Here is a 14,971-nt window from a genome sequence, read left to right on the forward strand (position 1 = left end):
ATAAACGGTGTCATTTTAAGAGGAAGTAGTGAATCGGAAGTTTAAAAAATCGAGCCGATTCCATCAGTTTACCAGTTCGACTAATTTTTTAATTGATTTTTTGTATGACTGTTTTGAACGTCAATCAGACTAGCCAAAAAGATTAATTCCTAGTTAACCCAATCGAATCGGCCGATCCAATCCGATTTTTAGAATATTGATTTTCGTAGGCACCAAATGTAAAATATACCTTCCATTTTTATTTCCTTGATTGTAGACAACTAAATGCACAAAACAATATATTTCGTATCGGTATTTTGTTAGATAAATAAAAGATTTTTTTTATTTACAAAAGGCTAACTATTTGGTTTTCGGGTGATTAAAATGTTGGATATTACCGGTACAAAATTTTATATTGTTTTTTCCGGTGAAATCCTTAATTGGTCTTTATCTATTTTTTTTATCAAAAAAGATAGTGTTTAAAAAAATTGACAAATTATTCCTTAGTATTTTAGAATATTAAATAAACTATTTACTAAAAAATAAATATACAAATTAATCGGTTATCTTTTAAAATTTTAGATAATTTAATTTATAAATTATACTATTTTCTTTTAAATAAACTTTTTAAAAAAATGGCAAGTAATAATTTTTCATTTTATCGGATTAATTTATCTAATATTTTAAAATATTAAAATCAATTTGTCAATTTTTTTAGAGACAAATTGTTCTAATACATACAGAAAATGTTATAAGCTAATTTGGGGATTGCCTTTTTTTCCTCTTGAAAATGTTGTACGAACAAACTAAAAGACATATATAATCTTAGCGCTAGGTTCTCCCCAAGTGTTTCAAAATATATAATTACGTAGAGGAGATTATATAATTTTTAAAGATTATTATAGAATAACAATGTTGTGTATCTGTTTGATTTACGCAACAGCACACTTTCTATTGGTATAGGAGATAGAAGCGGACAATTCGCTCCTTATCCATTGAATTTAAAGAACATATATAGTTTAATTATGTTTTGATTGGTTCAGTAGAACACAAGATGATTCAATTGTTTGTTGTTCATAATAATCACAACTTGAAGTGTGAGAGTGTTGAAGTTCCAATGCCCTTTGCATAAAAATGTGCTGTGTACTCTGCCAAAGTTGTGTCTCTATAAATAGGTGGATTTTCCTCAGATAACAGTTCTTTTATTGGACTAAACACTTTTGATGTCTTATTTCCTGCTTCATCATCTGTCCTAAATAAGGTTGCAACTGATATTCTTGGTCCTATGTTCTTTGCTATGACTCTGTGTTGAACACTAATGAACTTGTCATTAGAAAGAAGCTGCACAATAAAATAAAATAAAATAAAATAAAACTGAAAATAGTATAGGGTCATTATATTTTACTTGTTTCTGCTTATTTAGCAACTAGCAAGAAGTATTTTATGTTTTTAATTTTTCCTCGAGTTGTGGACAGGCCGAAAACCCATTGGAGTAATCATAGCAAACCAATTTCTGCTATGTCAATATATTATTCTTGTTGCCTTCTTTTATAGCTTTCAGTTGTTCTAGTTAAACTTTAGAAGAGATTATATTAGTGAATGAAATTCACATCATTATTCAAGTCTTTAGCTTATTCCATAATAAGTTATCCATGAATAATTAAAAACTACTATTTACGTAGGCAATTTTTTTTCTTTCAAGATTTTAGTATAAATATTAATAAATTATTAAAGTTGCATAATTAGAAAATTATTTTAACAAAATTACTCTACTTAATTAAAAGTCCCTAAGATATTAAAAAAATACAATGATTATTAAAATAGGCACAAAAACAAAAAATGTTAAAAAACACTAAACATAAAAAACGAAAAATAATTATTTAAAATTATTTAATTAATTGTCGTGCCCTCCGTGCTTCTCTTAGTCGCATGGATAAGTTTAAAAGTTGTATTAAAGAGACTAGGATCCAAGACTGCTCTTGTATGCAACTAGATGTTCCCATTAGGTAAAATTTCACTTACATAATGCTTGATAATGTTTTAAAATTTCAAAAAGTCTTTAAGAGATTAAGTGAGAGGGATGCCAAGTTTGTAATGATGCAAGGGAACATTCCAAAGAATGAAAATTGGGATAATGCAAGATGCATTGTGAGGTTTTTGAATATTTTTTTATGTAATCAAAAGAGTCTCAGATTCTATATTTGTGACTTCTTCTTCATATTTTCATCACTTTTATTCAATTTTTAGTTCTTTGAAAACTTAGACTGATAATAATGATATATTACTTAAGGGTATAGCTATAAAAATAAAGGCTAAGTATGATAAATATTGGGGTAACCTGAGAAACATGAATATGATTTTTTTTTGTTGCTGTGGGACTTGATCCTATATACAAGATTAAGTTTGTTGAGTAGAGTTTTCAAAAGTTGTTGGAGAAGGAGGATGTTGATTTCTTATGTGGTAAGGTGAAGGAAGTATTCAATGACTTGTTTAATAGCTATAGGATTGTTTTCAATAGTGATCAAGTACACCAGTCTGCACAACACAGCTAAGATGTAGATATGGATAATAGTGCCTTTGATGATGTTCGCTTTGTAGAAACATTTGAAAATGATGTACAAGCAAGTGAGGGTGTCAACACAAATAAAGTGAATTTATATCTCATGGAGTCCTTGGAGAAACCAGATGATCCAAGTAGTTTTGATATTTTAGTTTGGTAGAAAGTGAGTTTTAACAATTACAAATATCATGTTCTAAGTCAAATTGCGAGAGAAATTCTAGCTATGCTTATGTCAATGGTTGCTTTTGGATCCACCTTTAGCACTGAAGGTAGAGTGCTTAATCAATATAGGAGCTCTCTTACCCCATAAACTGTTAAAGCTTTGATTTGTGCACAAAATTGGTTTCGAGCCAATTCATTGCCAATTGATCTTGAGGAGTCTTTTGAAGAATTTGAAAAACTTGAGAAAGGTAATGTTTTTTATTATTATGTTTTATTTTATCTACATATATTGATTAACTTTACTACTTGATAATATTTTTAAGTTACTAATATTTATTTTATTATATTTTATTATATTTTATTATAGAACTTGAGTCAATTCCTCAACTAATAGATGAAGAAGACTCTGATGATGAATCTGATTAGTGATCAATTCTTCACCTCTCAGCTTGGAGTTTTTTATGTTACATTTTTATTAATACTTTGTTATGTTATTTAATGTTTTTGTTGTTGAGACTTGTTTAGTTATTTTTATGCAGAAAAATTATTATTTTATTAAGAGTTATTGAATATGTTAGATTGTTGGACACGGAGAGGTTGATTTATAGTATTTTATGGAATTTATGTTTTGCTATTATTTTGAATTGTTAGACAGATTATTAACTTTATAAATTAAGTTATTATTTTTTATTTAAAAGATCGCATATCCAAACCATGTAATCGGATTGGATTAGATTTACAAAAGAAGTTCATCCAATCCAATCCGCATCGCATATAAATTAAGCATTCGGATCGGATGACTTTTTTCCTTAAAACCGAACAAAATTGCACCCCGAATACCCCTAGGTAAAGGTAACACTAAAAAACCTGTTTGACCTAGATCTTGGACTTGGGAGCATTTTAAAAAAGATGAAAGTGGTCTCAAACCTTGGTCTATATGTAAGTGGTGTGAAGCATCTTATGCAGCTGATTCACATAAAAATGGTAATAGCAATCTTAAAAGTTACTTGTTGCGTCAGTGTAGAAAATTTTCAAAAGATTTACTTGATCTCACACAAAAAATACTTGTTATGTAGCAACTTAAAAAAGAAGAAGTGGAATGGGTAATTGTTTGACTGTTGTATCATTTGATCCTGATTTATGTAGACAAACTCTTGCTAGAATGATAATCGTAGATGAATTGCCTTTTAGATTTGTCGAAGGAGAGCAGTTTCGTTATTTCATGAGTGTTTTGCACCCAAAATTCCATATTTCGGATAGGATTTCAATTGCTAGGGATTGTTGGAACTTGTTCATGAATGAAAAACATAAGTTGAAGAGTGTCTTTATAAACTCCAATCAAAGTGTGTGTTTGATCACTGATTGTTGAACTTCTGTACAAAATCTAAACTATCTTTGTCTCACTGCACATTTTATTGATCAAGATTGGAAGTTGCAAAAAGAATTCTTCACTTTTGTCTCATCAAGAATCATAAAAGTGAAACAATTGGTAGGAAGATAGAAAAATGTCTTTTAAACTAGGGAATAAGTAGAATCTTTAGCATCACAGTTGATAATGCTAGTTCAAATAATGTTGTCATTTGTTACTCGAGAGATAGAATAGAGGATTGAAATTCACATCCTTTAAAAGGTGAACTTTTGCTTGTTAGGTGTTGTATTCATATCTTGAACTTGGTAGTGAATGATGGTTTAAAGGATATGCATTCTTCAATTAGTAAAATTAGGAATGCTGTTTCTCCTAGTCGCATAGATAGGTTTAAAAGTTGTATTAAAGAGATTAGGATCCAAGACTGCTCTTGTCTGAAATTAGATGACCCCACTAGGTATAATTCCACTTACATAATGGTTAATAGTTGTTTAAAATTTCAAAAGGCCTTTAAGAGATTAAGTGAGAGGGATGCTGAGTTTGTAATGATGTAAGGGGACATTTCAAAGAATGAAGATTGGGATAATGCAAGATGCTTTGTGAGATTTTTGAAAAATTTTTTTGATGTAACTAAAAATATCTCGGGTTCTACATTTGTGATCTTTTTTTCATATTTTCATCACTTTTATTCAATTCTTAGTTCTTTGAAGACTTGAGTTGATAGTAATGACATATTACTTAAGGGTATGGCTACAAAAATGAACGCAAAGTATGATAAATATTGGAGTAACTTGAGAAACATGAATATGATGATTTTTGTTGTGTGGTACTTGACCCTAGATACAAGATTAAGTTTGTTGAGTGAAGTTTTCAAAGGTTATTCGAAAAAGGGGATGCTGATTTCTTATATGGTAAGGTAAAGAATGTATTTAATGACTTGTTTAATAGCTATAGGGTTGCTCTCAATAGTGATCAAGTACACCAATTTGCACAACACAGCCAAGATGTGGATATAAATGATAGTGCCTTTGATGATGTTTGCTTTGCAGCAGATTTGAAAATGATGTATAAACAAGTGAGAGTGTCAACACAAATAAAGTGGATTTATATCTCATAGAGTCTTCGGAGAAACTAATTAATCTAAGTAGTTTTGATATTTTAACTTGGTGGAATGTGAGCGCTAACAATTACAAATATCCTGTTCTAAGTCAAATTGCGAGGAATATTCAAGGTATGCCTGTGTCAACGGTTGTATCTGAATCTGCCTTTAACATTGTAGGTAGCATGCTTAATCGATATAGGAGCTTTCTTACCCTAAAAACTATTGAAGTGTTGATTTGTGCACAAAATTTATTTCGAACCAATTCATTGCCAATTGACCTTGAGAAGTCTTTTGAAAAATTTGAAAAACTTGAGAAAGGTAATGTTCTTTATTATTATGTTTTATTTTATCTACATATATTGATTAACTTTATTACTTAATAATATGTTTAAGTTACTAATATTTATTTTATTATATTTTATTGTAGAACTTGAGTCAATTCCTCAACTAATAGATAGATTAAGAAGATTTTGGTGATGAATCTGATTAGTGATCAATGCTTCACCTCTCAGTTTGGAGTTTTTTATGTTATATTTTTATTAAGACATTGTTATGTTACTTAATTTTGTGTTGTTGAAACTCGTTTAGTTGTTTTTATGCTGAAGAATTATTATTTTATCAAGACTTGTTGAATATATTAGATTGTTGAACATTTAAACATGTTGTTTTATAATGTTTTATTGAATTTACGTTTTATTATTTTATTGGATTGTTGGACAGGTTATTAATTTTATAAACAAAGTTATTATTTTTTATTTAAAAAATCACAGATCCAATCCGATCCAAACTGCTTATAATCGGATCGGATCTGATCGGATTTTCAAAAGAAGTTCATTCAATCTAAATCGCATTACACATAAATTAAACGTTTGGATCGGATGACTTTTTCCCTTAAAACCGAACCAAACCGCACCGCGAACAACCCTTCTCCTACTAGAATGATAATATAACATAATGGGAACAGAAAACAATCCATCACCCATTATCTTACATTCTAAAAATTCTCCTCATTTTCATTTTCAACTCTATCTTCTCATGTTCACCCCATTCTCGTTCTTTGCAGGAAAATATAGTTTCATTGGGTATTAACAAGAATTATTCGAGACAAGGATCCTAAACTTCAATTTTTTTTATAGAGAATCTTTATCCTCATCTCTATTCCCATGGAATGAATTTTGCTTCAATTCCATATATATCTTCCAAAATTTTCGCCTATATCCTGTAACGAATAAAGTGGAGCTATTATTATGAGGAGCTCTAATGAAAGACAAAATGATCAAATTGGGACCAAGTTAGTTAGAGAGAGTGAACACGTTATGCACGATCCAAAAATTTAGGGATTGAGATGTAGCAAAAGGGAACACACTTAGTAGGCGACTAGCCGACTACATGATCATGTATGGGAGCTTGCTGTGGTACTGTCTCTTCCTCCAGAATTCTCTTTCTCTATTTTTCTTTTCTCTGTAATTCTAAGGGTTTGTTTGGATGTAAGATGAAAAATGAAAGAAAAGAAAATGAGAGAAAAGAAAATAAAAAGAAGTTGATTTTTTTATTTATTGTTTGGATGAAAAGAAAATGAATCGAAAGAAAATAGGAAAAGAATTTTTTTTGTTTGTATGAAAGAAAAAGCAAGAAAATAGAAAATTATATCAGAGTAAAATTACATTAATATACTTACCTATATTATATATAAATTATAATTTATTAATGTATTCAAGTTATTTTTTAAATAAAAAAAATCATTCAAATTGTATTTTAAGATTTAATATATTATTTTTGTTAATAACAACATTTTTTTGAAGTTATCTTCTTCTATTGTCTTTTAAATGTGGTAAACAAAAAATGTATCATTATTTTTTAAATATATACAAGAAAATAATTTGATAAAAGATTAATAAAAATTATTCATAGGTTATATCATTAATCTCTTTAATTATATTTAAGAAAAAGATGAAGTTTGGTGACGCTCTAAAACTGGGAAGAACACAAGATATGGATTTTCAGATTTAGAAAAAAGTGAAATAGAGAATATTGATTTTTTTTATTAAGTAGAGGATAAATCTGTAATTGCATCATTATTTCCTCCTTCTTCATTAGTTTTCATCTCATAGTTGAAGAGAAAAGTTTTCCAAAAATCCCACTCTGCTTTTTTCTTTTCCTCTTCATTTTCTTTGGTAAATCAAACAATGAAAATTTTGATTTTTCACCTATTTTCTTTCTCTATATTTTTTCCCCTATTCTTTTGAACCAAACACTGTGTAATCAGGGACGGATCCAGAAATGATATTATGGGGGGCCAATAATACATATAATATTAAAAATTATGTAAAAAAATAATATAATATAAGATGTATTACAAAAATATACCGATAGAGAATATATTTTAAAATAAAAAAATATGTGTATACTTTTTACTAACGAAGTGGTCGATTCTTCGTATCATAAAATTTAGCAATAATAGAATTTGTGTCAACTTTTTTAGTAATTTTCTTTTCAATATAATTAAAAGACAATTAGCAAAAAATTCATCTTTTATTTTGTTTCTAAGTTATTTTTCACAATATTCATAGTTAAAAAAGATCTCTTAATTGTAGCAGTTGAAACAGAGAGAATTAATATTAAATGAATAAAAAAAGACTGCCACAAAAAGAAAAAAAAATTCACTTTATGAGATTTAAAAATTTTTATTTAATTAAAAAATATTAGTTAATAATATCTTTTTCAGATTTCTTTAATATTGTTACTTACTTTTTAAATATTAAAAATTATTAATATTTAAATTAAACTGGACTTTTATTTATACTAGACTAAATACTAAATAATTTTTTTAAAAAAATTAAATTATACATGATAACTTATTACTATTAAAAAAAGTTGGGGCCCGAGGCCCTGCATGACCATCACTCTTTAATTCCTTCTGCCTCAATAATTTCAATTGTTACAATTCTTTCTATTATACTTGATGTAATTTCCTTTTACAAGTCCGATTCCGTACTTACTTTCTATACAATTTAATCTATATCCATCAAGTTTTTGAGGCAATTACCACTGATTTACTGTTCCATTAGTTGCTTGTTCATCTATACCCTTCCATACACATGCTTATGAATCTCCATTGCCATCCTTACCTCCCACTGTTAGAACTCATCCTATGACAAGGCGGCTTTGCCCACAACAAAACATTAATTTGACATTGTTTGTACTTTAATTCGTTCTCCTTCTTCTTTTTATTCTTTCTTTTTTTTTTTTTTCTACTTTAATTTTTCCATTTATTTGCAAATTAAATTACCATTTGAAATATCAGTTTTCAACATAGAGACCAATAAAAATTGATCCTTAACATTTGGCTAGGCCATCAATTAAAATTGGGCATGGTTAGATTGAAACTTAGCAGCCAATGCTTATAGCCAGCAGAATTTAGCTACTATCGGATATATAGGTCTTAAGCCAAAATTGGCATATGTCTAGTAGTGATCATAATTAATGGCTAACCCTCCAAGTTAAAGTTGCATGAAAATGTTGGTTCTATGAAATTATTATGAACGTACCTGAAGAAGATCCCCAATGTTGACAACAAGTGCACCATGGATGGGAGGCACATCAATCCATTGATTTTGATGTAGAATTTGGAGGCCACCAATTTGGTCTTGCAATAATATTGTGATTAAGTCATTGTCAGTGTGCTTGCTATTTCCCATCGTTAACTCTGGCTGAGGGCATACAGGGTAATAGTGACACAGAACAACGAAACCATCACCATACCCCATTTCTTGAAGGTGATTTCGGTTAAGTCCAAGTGCTTCTGATACTAACTCTAACAAAGTAGAAGCAAGTGACTTTACTTTCTTTGAGTATTCAATCACAATGTCCCTGCATTTATAACTCTATGTTGAGCATCATGGAAGATGGACAGTTTCAAAGTAGTATTTTGCCTTTAGAAAAATTTGAAAAGTAAAAAGAAAAGAGTAAATTTATGATGATGGAACTAAAACAAAACAACTTAAATATATTGGTTTTTTTTTTCTACAATAGACAAAGCCAGTTCATTAAAAAAAATATAAATATTGATTAAATTAAGAAGTCGTCATTAGATTTCACCATATTAATAGTAATACAAAAGTAAATTAATATTATAATATTTTATTTTCGCCTTACAATAAAAATTTATTTTCCAATTTGAGACCTTCAGAAAAAGGACAAATTTACCTATTACTTTACCAATTCAGTATTATTATATAAATCAATAATTAACTATTGTACGAATTAAGCACAAGAAAAGAATTCAACCCGTAGGCATGCCACAATGACTTCACACTATCATATTAGCTAACAATATAGTGCTGTATCTAAATCTAATGAAGATCTTCAGCAATAAATGAGCAGAACAGGTAGATCCCTAATGCAATTATGACGACTAAGGATTAACATTTAATTAACAGTTTCTGTATTCCCATACAAAAATTGTATTGCTGATATTAATTATTTCATAGAAATTAACCAAGAACATAGTACTAAAATGAAAGCAGTCACAATTGAGATACTTACATAAAACCGAAAGAATAATTAAACAAATAAAACATGAAATCATAATATCCAATTAGCTTATTTAAAATTATAATATCCAAAGATTTGAATAGTCAAATCGAGTTTTTGAGTAACTAAAACTAGGTTATATTAGTAAAACTAGAGAAAATTTCATTCTCCTCTTCTACGAGATGCTAAAATGATATTTCTCTCTCTTTTATTTTCTAAATGCACATTCCCTCCCTTCTAAATTTTAAAAAACTTCCCTTTTAATCCATATTAAACTTTTTGTGTTAACTAATGTTAATTTTATCCATTTTCTAAGAAAAAAATTATTTTTTTAAAAAATACCCATTAGCAAAAATTTTAATTTTTATCATTAAATTTTACTTACCAAAATATCCTTTAATAAATTATTCTTTTATTGATTAAATTGTCTTTTTAAAAAAAATTTAATAATTATATTATTTTTTTCTAAACTACCCTTCAATAATTTTTAATTATTAAATTATAATTTTACCAAAATTTTTGTTAACAATTTTTTTATATTCTACTATTAATTTATATATATATATATATATATATATATTATTTTAACATTAAATAAAAAATTTTAGTAAGATTATTTTTTAATATCAATATATATTAATTGTTATACATATTAACAGTGATAAGATTTTTTTATTTAATGTTAAAATAATATATTAATATCAAAAAATTAATAATAAATATAAAAATAACTGTTAACAAAAATTTTAGTAAAATCACAATTTAATAATTAAAAAATTATTAAAAGTAGGTATTTTAGAAAAAAATAATTTAATCATTAATTTTTTTAAAATATTTTAGTAAAAATACAATTTAATCAATAAAAAATAATTTATTAAATAGTATTTTAATAAACAAAATTTAACGATAAAAAATAAAATTTTTGTTAATGGGTATTTTTCAAAAAATAATTTATTTTTTCTTAAAAAATAGATAAAGTTAACATTAGTTAACATAAAAAATTTAAAGGTAGAAACTCAGGTGCAGTCAACTTCACGTGCAGTTGATACTTGAAAGCCATTAGATGATTTGACTGATTTGATTAAATTTTTATCTAATGACTCTGAGGTATCAACTTCACGTGAAGTCGACTTCACCTGAGTTTTCACCAAATTTAAAATGGATTAAAGAGGACGTTTTTGAAAAATTAAAAGAAAGAAAAATGTACATTTATAAAATAGAGGGGAGAAAAGTATCATTTTAATATCTCGGAGGGGAAGAGAGTAAAATTTTCTCAAAACTATTATCATCATCACGCAAACCTGCAAACTTGAGGTAATTCTTCATCTTTAGGAGGATTAGGTGCCATGGAAATTCCAAGTGAGTCCCTCCAATTAACATAAGGTTCCTGAAACAGACTGAAATTGGAAACATAAAGAACCTTCTTGGAAAGATCCCGTGTGTAGTAGCGTTTTCTAACCTCAGGATCTTGCTCATGGAACATGCGAGTTCCATTAATCATGTCATCCAACACATGAACTGGGATGCCATGGTTTATGATCTGAAAGAACCCCCAATTCTCACAAGCATCCTTAACCTTCTCCACAACATCATCGCCAATAATACCACTATTGATATCTATTATGGGGATGCTGAACTTTGATTTTGGTTTACTGCTACTATTTGACTCAGGTTCATTGCAATGGAATATAGGTGGAACTTTTGTAACCCGATTTTCTATTAGGCCTTGGACACCATGTTTTGTATCATCAAATGCCTTCACTTCACTCATCCTATCATAACCTGAATGCGACTTTTCTATTGTGCTTGTTTCCTCCATGTTTAAGAGGCTTGATGAGGATTCAATATTAAAGATCATGGACATAAGATGAGCAAATTAAATGAAGGGGAGAGAAACAAAGTCAATGATACTTTGGTATTTATTATCGCATATTCCCATATTCAAAAGATTGAAAACGCCTTAAGGTTACAAATAAAGTTGCGTAGACAATGTTGTCCTCAAAAGAAAAATATAAAATTTGTTTGGTTGCAGGGACGAAGATAAGAATATAAAAGTTTAGTGTTTATAATTGAAGTAATTATTAATTAGTAATGCTGCATGTATATCAAAATCAGCCATCAAAATCATCAAGTCACCAATATATGTTAGAATATAAATACACATTAAAAATAAATTAAATCATATATATTTACATTAATACGTTAGTGGTTGATTTTAATGACTGATTTTGATATACAAATAATATTTTTTATTATTAATATTACTTTGCTACCTTAAGAAAAGATTCAGCAGCATAAACAATTAGGAAGCGAATATTTAGAGCAACTCCAATGCCACTTTGAGGAGCTCTTGTGACACGTGAGGATCATTGTACCGTCGGAGTAAAGGGTTTAGAGAATCCCTTCTCTTGGATCAATGAAAGGAGTCCTTCTGAGGAAGAATTCTTAACATAATATATAGAGGAGTTATTTAAATTACTCTCTAAAAATTTTAAAAGTGGATATTTTGGTTTTTAAAAAAAATTAGTACATAAAAATATTTTTAAGATTTTATCCTGATAGGAAAATTAGTTTCTATTTTATTTTTCAGAAAAATAATAATCCAAACCAATTTTTAAAAATTTAAAAAATGGACATTTTAGTTCCTAAATAAAATTAATAAACAGATCAATCATAATACTTTTTTTCATCCGACATAATATTTTCTATTTATTTTTTAGCGTGACTCACTAAATTTTTCAAGTATTTATTAAAAAAATATTAACAGATATTATAATCAAATTAACTTTTAAAGTTAAATTAACCCTATTTAATTTTTAATATGATATATTTTCAAAAAAAATATTATTAAATCATTCTCACTATATACATAATTTTAAATTTAACAAAAAGAGATGTACTAATTACATAATAATATTGTATCATAATCTTTTTACATGTTTTTGGACAAAAATAATGATAAATTTATTCATTAGATTTTTATGCATGTATTTATAATATAAAAAAATTCCACAAAATAGATTAAAATACAACATGATCTATATTTAATCTCTATTATAATGATGCTAGAACTTTTACTATTATTAAAATAGATTATACTTACTAATTTAAAGAATTCCAGTTTTATAATACACCTAAGTTATTACATGTTTAGTAATCTTTACTTCTTTAGACGCTAATTTAATCTAGGTAAGGGAATTAAATACATTCTAATTCTATCATATTTTTAAAATCAAAATAATAAATTAACTTTTGTGTGCACTATTTTTTTTATCTTTTGTAATAATAAATTAGTAATAATAAAAAATTATTAATTATATTTTTCATCAAATAACTAATAAACTTTTTACTCAATAGTTGTTGATATGACAGTTACACATACGAGTTATAATTCGGTATCATATGTTATACCTCGGCTTAACGAACTATAACTCGACTACACGATACCTACAATCCTAACGTCCGACCAAACGGTACAATAATCGGATATGTTACCTATTTTCTCCAAACCGAGCTAATTGCTCGAACCGTTACTGACAAGGACTTCACCATATAAAAGCAAGGTAAAGTATTCTCTTCGGATATACTAAAACACACATATACTGACTTAAGCATTGGAGTGCCTTTGCAGGTACACTCCTCCCCTCCTCAATTGCTCGCAAGCTACAGCTCGGCAATCATCCATCACAGAGAGCCGACTTGTTCCCCAGCACACACAGGAAAGAACAATTGGCGCCCACCGTGGGGTCCGAAAGGATATAAAACCCTCTCTTTTTCTCAGCCCCATTACCTTCACCCATACCCATGGCTGATGCGTGCACAACCTCCTTTCCTGTCCGAGCTCCTTCGGATGGTAACCGAGCTACAACAAGCAAACCAGCGTATGGCGCAAGAAAATCAGAAAATGGCTTATCATATTGTTGAGTTGAACAAGGCTCGGATCGAAAATAACAATGGTCGTCAACCACAACCGGAAGACGAGGAACACCAATCTGACCCGACCCTTGTTTCTGAAACTATTCGGATTCAGCTATGAAATGAAGAAGCCCAACCTGAAGAAAAAAATGAGGAGCCCGACAATTCTGTAGGACCACTCACACCAGAAGTGATGAACTTTGAACTACCACAAAGATTCACCTTACCAATGACCTTCACCCCCTACGACGGGCTTGGAGACCCAAAGAAGTTCCACGAAAAATTCCGATCAATAATTATCGTTAACGGTGCATCTGATCTTGTTTTATATCGTTGCTTTCCAAATTATTTAGACGGTCCTGCAATTGACTGGCTTTGTACTTTGCCTACAAGTTCTATCTCACGATTTCAGGAACATGCCAAGCAATTTGATGATCATTTTGCTAGATCTGCTATTTATCTTCATGATTCAGATTATCTGAATACAATCAAGCAAGGACAGAATGAGAGCCTGAAAGACTACATGACCCGCTTCACGAAGGTCGCAATATGCATACCAGACCTCCACCCTGAGGTCCATCTGCATGCCATCAATAGTGGACTTCGACCAGGGAAGTTCGAAGAGACCATCGCGGTAGCCAAGCCAAAAACTCTTGCCGACTTTTGCAAAAAGGCCAAGGAACAAATCGATATCGAAGAGCTTAGACATGCTCGGAAAGCTGATAAAACATACTACAGGGATGAGGACAAGATGCAAAACAGTAAGAAAAGTTTTAAACTAACTCCTCGGTTTGAATCTTACACACAGTTCAACACAAAACGAGAGGATATCATCAAAGAAATCCTGAACTCAAAATTTATCAAACCATCAAGGAAGGCCGACACCTATCAAGATACCAAGAACGTAGATAAGTCCAAATACTGTATTTTCCACCAGAAGCATGGCCATACCACTAACGAATGTGTAGTCGCAAAAGACCTTTTAGAGCGGCTAGCTCGACAAGGTCATCTTGACAAGTACATTACCGGCTACATGCAGAAACATGCACCATCCTCCACTGGAAACACTTCGTCAAAACAACAATATAGGGGAAAGGAGAAGGCGTCTTCAACCCAGTATGAACAACCCTGAGGCATAATTGATAAACCACTATTTTATGGTTTATATTATATTTAATTGAGTGGTTTTATCAAGCTTTTCACCCACTTATTCATAGGATTTGCATGATTTTACAATTCCTTCCTAGTTTAGTTCTATGATTGAAAACATGCTTCTTTGGTCTTAATTTAGCTAATCTTAATCCTCTCCTATTACCATTCGATGCCTTGATCTGTGTGTTAAGTGTTTCAGGCT

General features: G+C 29.2%; 2 protein-coding genes across 3 annotated transcripts; one reads left to right on the forward strand and one right to left on the reverse strand.

Moving 5' to 3' along the window:
* Positions 1-848: 848 nt before the first annotated feature.
* LOC130935262 (1-aminocyclopropane-1-carboxylate oxidase homolog 1-like) lies at positions 849-11,641 on the reverse strand. 2 transcript variants are annotated; one of them, XM_057864941.1, is made up of 4 exons: positions 11,162-11,641; positions 11,004-11,089; positions 8,718-9,039; positions 849-1,320 (listed from the first exon to the last, which is right to left on the reverse strand). In XM_057864941.1, exons 1-4 carry the CDS (start codon positions 11,564-11,566, stop codon positions 1,063-1,065), a joined length of 1,071 nt encoding a protein of 356 aa, XP_057720924.1. In that variant the 5' UTR covers positions 11,567-11,641; the 3' UTR covers positions 849-1,062. The 2 variants fall into 2 exon arrangements, with proteins under 2 accessions (XP_057720924.1, XP_057720923.1); XM_057864940.1 differs by having other exon boundaries at positions 11,004-11,640.
* A 2,205-nt stretch (positions 11,642-13,846) lies between these two features.
* LOC130934332 (uncharacterized) lies at positions 13,847-14,749 on the forward strand. The gene has a single exon (XM_057863912.1). The coding sequence runs from the start codon at positions 13,847-13,849 to the stop codon at positions 14,747-14,749; it is 903 nt and encodes a 300-aa protein (XP_057719895.1).
* The last annotated feature ends 222 nt before the right edge of the window (positions 14,750-14,971 follow it).

Source organism: Arachis stenosperma, chromosome 6 (assembly GCF_014773155.1).
Source record: "Arachis stenosperma cultivar V10309 chromosome 6, arast.V10309.gnm1.PFL2, whole genome shotgun sequence".
NCBI classification, from domain to species: Eukaryota; Viridiplantae; Streptophyta; class Magnoliopsida; order Fabales; family Fabaceae; genus Arachis; species Arachis stenosperma.